The sequence below is a fragment of the Rhamphochromis longiceps genome, linkage group LG14 (assembly GCF_057381845.1).
Source record: "Rhamphochromis longiceps isolate RC_006_pf linkage group LG14, R_longiceps_female_GT1.1, whole genome shotgun sequence".
In the NCBI taxonomy this organism is placed as follows: domain Eukaryota; kingdom Metazoa; phylum Chordata; class Actinopteri; order Cichliformes; family Cichlidae; genus Rhamphochromis; species Rhamphochromis longiceps.
Genome location: NC_140570.1, coordinates 30,515,845 through 30,528,785, shown reverse-complemented (window position 1 = coordinate 30,528,785; position 12,941 = coordinate 30,515,845). Strand labels below are relative to the sequence as shown.

General features: G+C 43.2%; 1 protein-coding gene across 2 annotated transcripts in view; it reads left to right on the top strand.

Moving 5' to 3' along the window:
* The first annotated feature begins 1,410 nt into the window (after positions 1 to 1,410).
* Positions 1,411 to 12,941, top strand: part of traf4a (tnf receptor-associated factor 4a) — a 36,848-nt gene continuing 25,317 nt past the window's right edge. For both annotated transcript variants that reach the window (XR_014914746.1, XM_085429138.1), the window contains exon 1: positions 1,411 to 1,920. Coding sequence is in view for 1 of the 2 variants with exons in the window: in XM_085429138.1 (XP_085285264.1) it covers positions 1,778 to 1,920 (143 nt within the window). In the remaining variant the exon portion in view is untranslated. The remainder of the gene's footprint in view (positions 1,921 to 12,941) is intronic.

The window sequence follows — 12,941 nt, the reverse complement described above, 5'->3', positions numbered from 1 at the left end:
GGGTACTGTCTCTTAAAACCAAAACTGTGGAACAGCTTACCACTCTTTCTTCACACGCTTGAATCTGTGGCATTCTTTAGAAAGCTTTAAACTTCTCAGACAGAGATTTGGTTGTTTTTCTGTTGTGTGCATTTTGCTCTTCTTTTTGTTTGTTTTTCTCCTGTTAACTCTGTAAGCACTTTGTGACTCCTTTTCTTAGAAAGCGCTATATAAATCAATTTTACTTACTAATCTGCATCTGGATTAGTTTGTGATATTTTCTCGTAAACATCAAGGTGATGTCTGATTTCACTTCGATAGGTATTTCTGATGACACAAGATGTCTCACAGCGCTGAAATATCGTTCCAAAAATTCCTTGATCTATTGTGACTAACTGTTAGTTCCACTTCAAGCAGGTAGTCACTTCTAAGTGTGGGCCAAGACTCACCTCTGATAAAGATTTTAATGCATATTTATATATATATCCATATAAACAAACCAAAATAATCACAGAAAACAGTTTCAAGTACAAGCACCTCAAAATGCTCATTTCCACTGCTGCTTTTTTAAATATGCATGTATTTTTTATATTTACATTCACATTAAATTTGACTCACAGTGACATTTTCTTGTATTGTGGCTTTTATTCCAATAGAGAACATTTAAAAAGACAGACTTTCAAAAAATGAAACATTAACCTCCTCTACCCTCCTCTTTACGCTGTCATTAATATGTAGTTTAATACTATAAACACACCGAGTTATTTCACCTTTTCTGGGGACATGGCTCAGCTGCCTTTGTTGTCCTGTGTGATGATGTAATGGTGATGTAATCCAGTGGCAATACAGCAGGTGAAAACCGATCCAGATGTGAAGCTGTGCGCTTTATTGACCCCGTGAACGAAATGACATCCGGATGTTTTGTTTTTTTTAATGAGTATAACAGCAGACGTCAGGGGTTATTTTTAATGAAGCATTTATATGAAACATTTAAGCTTGAAACGAAATAATACCAGACTGGTGTGCTGCTCCATCGCCAGGGGGCGCCTCTCCCCTCTGACTGTGCTGTAGGTGTCTGAGTTGGATTCAGTTTTTCTTTATTTAATTTACATCTTTACTGCGAAACCTCTCTCACGTGTGACTTCACCAGCTGGCACTATGTATGTTTAGTATTTTTTTTTATTTATTTAATTATTTATTTATTATCACTCTCCGACACTTTATGTGGACCCCTGATGGCGTCTAAGCTGATAAATAAACATTGATAATTATCAAATGTGAAATGAAAGAACGATGAGAGCCCACTGTAGCCGGACAAAGGCTCGATTAAAGCCTCATAAAGAGGGGATCACAGAGATAAAATGGTGTGAACAGAGCGTTTCAGCTCCTTGACTCCTCCTGCCTGGAGGAGGAGGAGGAGGAGGCGGAGGCGGGACTCGGTGCACCTAAACAGACGGAGGGCTCTTGCTTTGCTCTCAGTGTGTCAATTCTGCATCACCAGAGGAGTCATCCGCACAGCTGTAGCAGCTCTGCCGGCCAACATAAACACTGCGGAGGGAGAACCGTTTCTCCAGCCTGTCTCGGACCGTCCAGCCTTTGTTGCCGTCAGACAGCTGAGCACTGCGGGAGGACGAATTTGCAGAGCCCGATCCGTCGGCGGCGGAAGGGACGTGATATGAACCCCTCATCGGCTTCACGGCAGCGCAGCTAGACAGCCCCGTTTGCGGGGGGATCGAGAGGACATTTGTACCTTTAACCTGCAGCCGAAGGCCCGACAAAAGCGACAGAACCTGCAGCCATGCCCGGGTTTGATTACAAGTTCCTGGAGAAGCCAAAGAGACGCTTCCAGTGTCCGCTCTGCAGCAAAGCGATGCGGGAGCCCGTCCAAGTGTCCACCTGTGGACACCGCTTCTGTGACACCTGCCTGCAAGAATTTCTGAGGTATGCTGTGTGTTTGTGTGCACAGGGATCCACCTCTTTGCAGGCGACACCGGAAATTACTGGCGTAGTTTCGGTCGAGCAGCAGTAAATAAAAGCAAAGGTGTGCCCTGCTCACCTTTCTTCCGTCTTGCCTGGGTCTGCATTAATGTTGGTCTATTGTGTAGCTGCTGCCCAGAGCAATAACACAATATGAGGCCTGGTAAACAATGCCTGGCTTTAACCCTCCTTCTCTTGATGTCAGGTGTGTTTTTTCTCTCTCTGCATGTGCAGCTTTAGCCTGGAATAATATTTCATCATTGTTAATTATCGCTTAGACTCATAAATGTGCAGATTTTTTTTTTCTCCCGAGTGTAATCTTTATGTTAAAGTTTGGGGGTTTCCCCCCCTTTTACATTAATTTTTCATGCTGTGGTGATTGTGGCCTGCAGAGGGCCCCTGCCTCCCCATCCTGTCTGTGTTTCTGGGCTGGGGTGGATGAGTCTGCGTGGGTTGTGTATGTGTGTTTTTTGAGTATGTTCTGGAGTCCAGGATTAGACAGTGGTTCATTGGTCGGGGGCATCTGGGGGCCACTGAGGGACCTTTCGCTCAGAGGTCAGCAGGATGGCAGACCTCCTCACCTTTTAATCTGTTCAACACTGGACTCAGTGTTAAGATCCCTACAAACAGAGTCTTTGTTTTGTTCCTTTCAAAGATGGCCCTGTTGCTAATTATCCCACTACACCTACAGGACTCTCAAGCAATACACAGAATCCCCCAACAGCTTACCTGCAGATCACACACACCTGCATCAGGAGCTTCTTCTCCAGCCTGATTGGCTGCAGTGTCACCATGTAAAGTAGTAGATGAGTTCAGATTGTCGACTTCTGATTTGTGTTTATGTGATGTTTAGTTGCATTAAAATGTGTGCAGAAAAGCACTATTGGCCCTAAAAGCCACATCACAAAGATTTAAAACAGGAAACAAACAGTTAACAAATTTAGTTAATACTTAATTATTTTTTTTATAAACTGAAAAAATTATTTTAAAGGTTAAAATTAACCTTGAAATATTTTGGTGCACTGATAAGTAAAATTTGTAGTTGATGATGATGATGATAGGGAAAAATCTCATTTTTGACCAAAATATCTGTTTTTAAATGGTTTAAAATTTCCTGCTTTTCTTTGTGTTATCTCATTTTACCTTAACTCGATTTGTGTTGTTTCCCTGTTGGTTGTGGACTATGAGACACTGAGAACTTTTTGTTTGTTTGCTTTTTTGAACAGAGAGTAGCCGATTAAATAAAAGATCTGATCTGTGTATTACAGTTGCGTTGCCCTCCACACTAGAAGGTCTAAAGACTTGATTGTGGGAGTTGTCATTCATAAGTTTGGCTTTTATTTCCCTTTTTTTTTTTTTTTTTTTTTTTTTTTTTTAAATCTGTACAGTGCGGTCTAAATGTGACTCACACTGTTTTGGAAAAGCTGTCTGATTACCACATTGTTCTTTTCTTTTTTTGAGCAAAAGTGCCGTCAGAACTTGATTCCTCCTCAATTTGAGAATTTGCTGGCGTAATAGATTCAAGTGAATGAAATGGGACTGAAGAACATTTGTAGTGTTTTGTGCTAAATATTTGAATTATTGGAAATATGATCATTAGTTGTTTCATGTGTAGGCTGAAAACTAAATTCACACATCAGATTTGAATAAAAGTAGATCTGGTCTCTTTGTTCAGACTATTCTATTGTTTTTATGTTATGGAGTCTGGATGGGATATGGGTGACAGCTGCTGTGATGTTTCAAATCTGAGCTGCAGTGATTAAATGGAAAGATAAATCGAGAAAGACAAAACACAAAGTTGCTTTTGTTTGAGACCCTAAAGACGACTGTCTCCAATGTCTGATGCTTTGCTATAGTTAAACGTCACATTATAATTGTTCAAATGTAGTTTTATGAGTCATAAAAATGCTGCGGTTTCTTGGTTTGTCATTTTTCCTGTCAAGCTGATCTGCAGTTTAACATCAGTTATAAAATCAGCTATTTAGCTGAGACCAGTCTTCGGTTTTACTTGATGAAACACGAAGACACCCCGAGGGAAACTGGGATAACTTCTCTGTAAGTTCCAGTTGCTTTCAGGAAAGACTGATGACTTATTTGGTGATCATTCAGTCAGGCTTCCTGTGTCAGAACACAGTGACAGCACAGAGGTGGATTGACGCTATGAATATATTAGCTAGTTTGTCGTGAGCTGCTGGTTTGCAGTGTTTTGAGTCATCGGGAAGCCTCCTCTGGATTACTAAACAGCAGCAGATTGCATCTGGTTGAAAAGCAGAAAGAGTGCTGAACAAAGGGAGCGCGGGAGGAACAGTGTTGCTGCTGATCAATGAGTTTGGCCCGACGCTTTGTCTGCCTCATCCCGTCCGCCTCCATGTTCGTCCTCCAGTTTACGCTCTTTTTTTTTTTTTTTTTCTTTAACTCCCACAGACTGACTGAATTTAACTAAAGTTTCTCAACTTGTTAAAGTTTTAAATTGAGTAACATTGTGCCCCTGCGTGGTAGAGATGTCACATAATATGATTCCTCCCTGTACAGTTTACATGACCTACATCAAGTGAGCCTTACTGGAAGTGCATCTCCTCTTTAACAACACATCCTGAGTAAAGGAGCTAAAATGTGGGTGGTCGTTTTATCAATATTTACTAATGTTCACAGGTCATCTGTTGGCCATTGATCTGTTTATCATTCAATACTTAAAAGTATTTACACCTCTGATCAGTAAACTTAGGTGTTAGACTTTTTTAGCACCCATTGTATACAAGGTTAAAACTCTATTTCCAACTTATTAACAAATATGATCTTACACCAGATAATTAAATCTCTTTATTAATGGCCTAAAAACTGCAGAATAATGTATATAAACTTCTCCTGATGTCTCCAAATTTGTTACGAGCCACTTAAAACAGCTATTTTCTGAGCTTTTCATGAAGAGAGATGTGTGATAGTGGCACTAAGATGTCTAAATAAACTGTTTCCACATTCAGATTTATAATAATAGAATCACAATGACGTACAAGGTCACACTGTTTCACAGTGGGAACTCTGATCGTGCTTCAAAGATTTCCTGCTCCACTTCCCAGGTAGATTAAAGCGTAAATAAACATCTACGTGAACAGCAAATAGTGTTTTAGCAGCTCTTCCGCCGTCATGAAACAGCCGACAGGCTTCGTTCTCACCTCTTTAATTAACGAAGTGTGCCAGTCGAGGCCGTCGAGCGTGTGCGCCTTTTGTGAGCACAGTTCAAGTTTATTGAGGCTGACAGTCAGTAGTTAGCTAATGCATTGCCCATTGTGCAACTCAGCTGATCCTGTCTCTGAAGTTATTGAGGGCTATGTCGCATCCAGTCCAGGCTTGCTTGGCCAGTATGCCCGCTTTCACATGGACGGCTCTGTCATCATCTCCGGAGACCCACTGCTCTGTCACAATAGGCCACAAGTAAGCAAATGCATGGCATTGCTGGAGCGTTAATCATCCTTTCTCACGAAATAATCCCTCAGATTTATTTAGAAATTTATATGGCGCAATATAACTGGGTTATAACACGCTATGTGGTGAGTGATACGTGCTTAATAACCAAATTCCTCATGAGAAGAACGGAGCTGATCACAAATGACAGTAATGGCATGAGGACATGCAGAGAGCAACAACTACCAGGGTTAGTGCACCATCTTTTGTAATTTTAAGGAAATTGATCCCGATCTGCACCACGATGCGATGCCTTCTTCTGTTAGTCATGCTCCATGTCTCCTCCGAGTTCTGGTTTCACTTTTAGTCCTAATGTGACAGTACTTGTCAGGTGCAAGCTGTAATAAGCGCCGATGTGAGGACATCCTAGGCTGGAGCCTATCCCAGCTGTCACAGGGTGAGATGTGGAGTACACCCTGCGCAGGTCCGTTCATGCTCACATTCATGCCTAGAGCTAATTGAGCATCAGCAATTAGCCTGTCTTTGGAGTGTGGGAGCAAACCGGAATACCTGGAGAGAGCCAACGCAGGCACAGGGAGACTCCTTCACTCGGGGCAGGATTTGTACCTAGGACATTCTTATTATGAGGCAACAGTGCTAATATGTTATATAAATATTTTGTATTATACCTCCAGGCAGACATAAGCCATGTGTGTTCAGATAGAGTTTTCTATCACCTTTTAAACCATTTATTTTGTTCATAGAACCACGAGGAGGCTAATCCTGTATTTCCACTTCAAAGAATGTCACAGTGGAGTGAAACGTCCCTGAGAGGCACTCAAGGAAACACATGAAGCGTTGTGGCTCTACTGTGTCTGAGCAGCCTCTGTTAGCATGTGATGCTAATGGCCTGTGTTTCTGCTTTGGGAGGAATGTGCAGCAGCAGCAGTCTTGGAGGTTCGCCCCCCCCAACACACACTCTTCTAAAGGGAGAGTCATGGGGTAAAAGCAGCCCTGCCCTGCAGCTTTAACACACTCTGCAATCAAATAGAAGTCACATGCCTCAGTTGCTTGGTGTCTACTGACCAGGGCAGACTTTGTTTTAGCCACACTGAGGCTCTAATAAAGGACAATAAACACTTAATAGTTGGGCTTATGATCGAGCCACACATGCCAGGCCTCACGGCTCGGCAGTGCCGGGACTCCTGAGCCAGAGTAAAGCCTCACAGTGTAACTGTGGGGCCTCTGTGGGGATGATGCAGTGCAGCGCCACGGCCTTGACAGGGGTGTAATTGGTTTGTTCAGCTCGGGAGCATCTCTTCCTACAGGCCCTCCGCGCATTCGTACAGCACAACTGCTGACTTACCCGGAGTCACGAGTGGCTCCAAAGTGGGCTAATGTGAGAATTTTTCACGGCTCGATTATTCACTGTCCGAAAGCCAGGCCAGTGTTTTTCGCAGCAGACCTTGATTCGTTTTAACTTTGACATGTCCTCTGTGTGTAGCACAGCATTTTTCCCCACTCCTCACTGATGTAGGTGATACTCGCTTTTTCAGCTGTGCTCTCCCACGTTTTTTACACTGTGGATGTCCTGATGCACAGCCACAGAACACCTTGTACCTCACTCTCCTTCCTCTAGCATCTGTCTAATCTAATATGTGAGCAGTGTGGTAGTAAAAAACTGATAAGTTACCCGATTGGAAGTGTTTCCAAGAAGCCAAGTGGACTTATTAAAAGCTTAGCGTGAGCATTTTTGCTTAATAAACTATTTAAATTATTAATGAAACGGCTAAATTGTTGCTATAATGATTGTCTGATTGGCTACTTTTTCAATAAATTAATGAACTGCTCTAACACTACAGTCAACAACTCTTTTATTACTTTGTTAAAAAGCCAAACCCTTTATTTTCAAAACATAAATCTATAATAAAATTACTTTCCTTTGTCTTTATGTGAAAAAAGTAGGCCAGGCCTTCTATATGGAAGTGAGTTATTTGCCAGATGACTTCTTTGTCGGGTGTGGTGAATTCTTTAAGTCGTGGGCGGCACTATGGTACAGTGGTTGCCTCACTGTCACTTCATAGCTGAGAGGTTCTGAGTTCCTGGGATCTTTCTGTGTGGAGCTTGTCCAGAATACGTTTCCTGAAGGTGCTCCGGTTTCCTGCCACAGCCCAAAGACATGCTCGTTAGCTTAATGGGCCATAGGTGTGGATGTGAGTCTCGGATATTCTCATTCGGTTTTCAGTGTGAAAGCTAATTTCCCAAAAAGTAAACAATTTCTGTGCTGATGAAATTTCCTCATTCAAAGCTGTTTAATCAGTGGTTTATAAAGTTTCTATAAAGACTGTATTTGCTCTTTTACTGAAGCTGGTTTGTTAGGATGTGATTCTAAGACTAGGGATTGATATTGATTAAAATACACCTCACAGGTCTGATTCTTTATCGAGTCCCTCGTTGGTTTTGCATCCACATTCTGAGTGTAACACACGCAGGTTTTATCATCAGAGACTGAACAGACTGTAGGAACAGAGCAGAAAAACAAAGTTTGCATGTGACTCAGGTGTGTAAAAGCTCCACTTGTTTGAGTTTGACGTCTGTCTTTGTAATGCACAGCTGTCAGAATCACAATGCCAGCATTATTAAGCTTGGAGGCACCATTCAGATGGATTGTGCAATTTTAAACTAGTTCGGATTTAACCAAAACACTAAACTGGTGTGATCTGAGCTCAGAGCGTTTGGCCTGTTTGGCACACGATGATCTAAATGTGTCCCCCTTTTAACTTTGTGATGAATTCCCTTCTGTCCAAAGGGATGTATAGAGGGGCACTCTGGCTGCAGTGACAGGACGTTTCTTAAAGGGCTTAATGGAGCTGTGTTGTATTAGTGCTCAATGTTGTGTGTAAGTCTGCCACTTGAGGCAGCTGGGTCTTTGTGCCTCAGTGGGTGTCTGTGTCTGAATGGGAGCAGAGCCATGGATGACTGGTGAATGACTGCGTGTTCGCTGCCATTTCCATCGTGCGGTCCTGTCACAAAGACATTCACAGTCCCCCCGCAGGTGTCCCAACACTGCACAGACTTCCTGGGTCCAGATCCGGAGACTCAACAGTGATCAGCAAGCAGCGTACAGAGAGATGCTGTGTTCAGGCGAGGCCTCCGCTCTACACTTTGGGGTCTGTGAAGGCCTATCAGAGCTGTGCAATCAAGCCGCTGTCAGCTGTTGCACTCGGGGTGATGGAGCTGGAAAGGGTCCCATAAACTTTAACACATCAATGCATAGAAGGAGTCGGAGGATAAAGAGGCGTGCAGAGATAAAACATGGTGCGCGACACTGCAGCTTTTGTCTGGGAAAAGAGCAGTTGGTGCTCTGAATGCCACCTAAATGTACCTGCAGAGTCGAGCAGCAGTCACCAGCTGCTGTGAAGGTGTGACACCCACACCTTTCTAATTCTAGCAGCAATTACTGACAAGGAAGTTAGTCACTGAAAGTCCCTGAGCTCACCACACGGCTGGACTTTGAAATTAATGATTGCATGGAAAGTCACTGATGTTTAAAGTTTAACGTGAACCAAGTTTACAGCCCGAGCAATCGAGTTCAGCTGCAGCGCAACATGAAAGTGGAGATCCTCAACCAGTGTAGTTTGGTTCATTTTGTGCTTTTTGAACTACAGGTGCAGCCACCCGGTGGCTTCACGCATGTTCTTGATTCATAATTGCGTCTGTACGAACCAAGCACCCATTTCTGTTGCAACCAGTGTTATTTCAGTTTAGCTGCACATAAGCTGAAGATCTAAGTCTGAGAATATAATCCCGAAAAATAAAAGAAAACAACCTCAAATTGCCATGTCTCATGGGTGTAAGGAAATGGATGTTGACATCTAATAGCCCATAATTATCCATGTTTAGACAGGAGAGGATGAAATGATCTGCAGCCAACTTTAATGTTGCTTGTTATAAACAGCAAACAGACAGAATTATTACACAGTCAGATTAAATTTGTTGTTTTTGGGCTGCGACCACAACGGCTTCACGTGACTTTGCTTACATACCATGCAAACCCACTTCTTCCCCCCCCCCCCCCCCCCCCCCCCGAAAAGTAGAATGGAAAAAAAAAAAGTGCAGCAGGGAGAACAAAAATACGTTTATAGAAGTCGTTCACTCCTGAGACTGACGGATAGATGTGAGCCGAGGCTGTTTCAGGATAAGGCGCTTGTCTCCTGGGAGGAAGCGGAAAGAGGCTTTAGAGATGCAGCTGTGATGATGACATTGCTGAGAGAAAGCGCCCCGGCCAGTTCACACAGCTGCAGAGGCCCTCCAGTAGAGAAAAGATGTCATTATGAGATTCATATTTTGACGGATGTAAAGAAACGAGAGCGTGCGCTCGAGTTCGGATGAAACTCGGAGCCACCTTGGGCTCTTGGGTGGATTTTCTGATGGAGATGTTTCGCATTCAGGTTGTGTCATCTGGATGTGTTTTTTATTTGTTTTTTTAATAATAATAATTCTTCTCTTCTGAAAGGCCCCTGGAACCGATTATGCGAGCTCAGACAGGAACACATCCTGAATGACTTCGGAGGCTTTCACAGACTTCTCCATAAAGCCAGACTACCTGACCCCACACACTGTGTTTCCACTGCGGTTTGTGGTTTGTGTCAGAATGTTTAGATGAAGGTTAATTTGTGGTTTAGGGAAAGTAAGTCAACTTCCATCCACTTGAATGACTTCAAATCATGGATTCATGTTACCCGATGAAGTGCCGGTATAACAGCCTAAAAATGAAATACAGGTTTGTTGAGATAAAAGCAAATTGCGGCTTATTACAAGTGCAGATTTGGTTCATAGTACTTACAATGAAGAGGTAGTTGGTTACAATATAGGTTTTGTTGCGCAGTTGTGGTTGTTTTTTATCGGCTGTCATGAGACTGTAATCACTGACTGTGTAAGTATTGTTAAAAACAGGTAAGGTGGGCGAACAGGACGATTATTTGTAGGTAAAATTAGGGCTAAAGGTGATAATTAACGGATTAGTTGCTCTTTAGAAAACATTAATTACATTGTGGCTGTAACTGACAGTTATGTGGCGGTAGTTTAAAGTAATTTAACAGGCTTAGGGAGATACTAATTCAACTAAATGACTCATTAATAACAATACTAGGTTGGTGTGAAGCTTAGTGAAAATTAGCAACTGTAAGTTAACGGTCACAGCAGGTCAAACGAGGCCGTCTCAACAAAACTGCAAAGAACTGAAGAAATGTTTCGGAAGATAACAAAGAAATTTGTTCAATTCCCATATAATTGACTGATTTTCCGAAGACGACATTCGACGACGTTCCCTGTACCCTTAGTGATGAGTTTTGAAACCTCGGTATATGTCGATAAAGATTTATTAACAATAGTTTTTCAGGGTTATCCAAGCAGAGACCACCCTCACTAACTTGTGACGCACACAGAGTCATCTGGTCTATATGTAGGCCTGAAATATGACAGAAACTGTTCAGCTCAGAAGAGAGCTTCAAGGGTTAGTCCTAGCTGGCTTTTAAAGGGTAAAGAGTTGAGTTATTTATTTATTTATTCACCCAAAACATGATAAACAAGGCAAACAAACAGGAAAAACCACTGGCTTGCTTTTACCTTAACCCACAGAGGCGGCAGCCTGTGTAAATGGGATGTAATGTTTCCCAGTAGACGCCTGGTTTGCATGTAACCATGCGAATATGCCTGTGAATATATTCCTGAGTGTTCGTGAGGCCCAATAAGAGGCCGTTATAGACATGCCTCGACTTGCCCTTGCCTATAAGAGCTCCTTTAAAATGAATCCCGCAGCCCTTTGCGCCCGAACAAAGGCTGAAAACATTCCTGCTATGCATTGAAGCACCTTGCTCCTCGCACAGCGAGCATGCTGGGACCGAGCTGCTCAGCCCAGCCCTGATGCTGGACCACAGCCAACTGGCCCAGATCTGAAAAGCGTGACTAGTGCTTACATGTGCCCGAGTATGTATACTATGTGAAGCGGCTCAGATAATAATATGTGTATATGAAACCACATACATGCTCTCTGCCTGTTCCCGCTGCTGATTTTAGGGTTCAGCGGCAGATACTTTAAGGTTTGAGTGTTCAGCCCGGCTCCATCTGCTCCCCTCTCGCACTAATCGACTCGCCGCTCATTCAGCGTGTTTGTCTTGTGCACAGGTCACCGAGCTGACGGACCCAGCGCACCGACACACGTGTTTCGACTCTCACACAGATTATTCCAGCAGGGCGCTTTCTCATTTGAAGCTGTAAGGCTGAAATCGCATCTGGAGAGTGCAAACAGACGCCATCAAACCTCAAATTAGGGCTGATTAACGAGTCATTTTCAGGCAAAAATACTGAACATTTTTCTAGTTTCAGCAGCTGAACTGTGAGGTTTTCTGGCTCTGGTATTTAGTTTTTTATATTTAACAGTCAGCAGTGGGCTGTTTGGACTGTTCTCACCAAAATTTCATCAAATAATCGGTGAAGTAATCTGCCAGCAGATAGAATTCGAACTGGTTAGAGTGATGAAGACGTCACCTTGGACTAATACTGAGGAGATATGACTGTGGAAAGATTTCTGAGAAGTAATTTTGATGATGCAGCAGCTTTGTGAGTTTATTTTACTTGAATCTTCGTCAGACTTCTTTATATTGAAGGTGATGTCTCGTTATTCATGAAGGAAGTGAAACTTGCACATACTTTTAGACAAAACATCTGTAATCTAATCCCTAATTTCCTTCGGGATTAATAAAGTTTTCTGATTCTGATCTGTCCCGGAGTGAGAAATGTGCACTAATGCAGCTTTTTGCGTGCAGCTTATGCGCCTTAAACCACATGCTCTTGTTTTGTCGACTCAATGCCTCTTGTTTGCATCAGGGAGTAGTCTTTAGGCTTTCGGGGCTGACAGGAAGGCATGTGAGGAATCTCTGTTCGAGGTCTGAAAGCGGAGCAGCTGGGATCGGGAAGTTGGCGGCTCGCTGCCGAGGCACCTGTCCTCAGTGAAAGGCTCCTCTGTCGAGCCGAACAGGTGTCTGCAGAGCAGTTAAGCCCCTCGCTTGAAGTGAACACACTCTGAATTATAGTCATTTATTCACAGGGCCTTCCGTCAATGTTAAGGTCACTGTCCATTGGCCCTGAGCCTTTCCGCCTGCCCTCTTTTTTCAGTGATGAGGGCTTCCTTCCTGCCAAGGCTCTACATCTTCCTCTCATCTATTTTTCTGCGGTGGCCCTTTAACCGAACAGCTCAATGACTCCCTTGTGTTTTTGCCTCAGGATCTTTCTCACAACTCATTTACTGATGCGTCAACGCAGCGTTATTGTGCCTGGCCTCCTCCTTCCTCCTTCTGAACGGGCCAACTTTGAACCCCCGATGGGGTGGCGCAGGAAGCGATCAGGTGCACCTCCAGATGGGTCAGTCACCCTGTTCAGAATGAAAGAGCGTTTGTTTACTTCACCTCCTCAGCTCAGAGACTATAGAAAGAAGACCAGATCAGCTGATTGTGGGTTTAGAATATTATTAGTTATTAGTTTCCAACAAGCAGCAGACAAACAAATGATACTAATTTCACTGT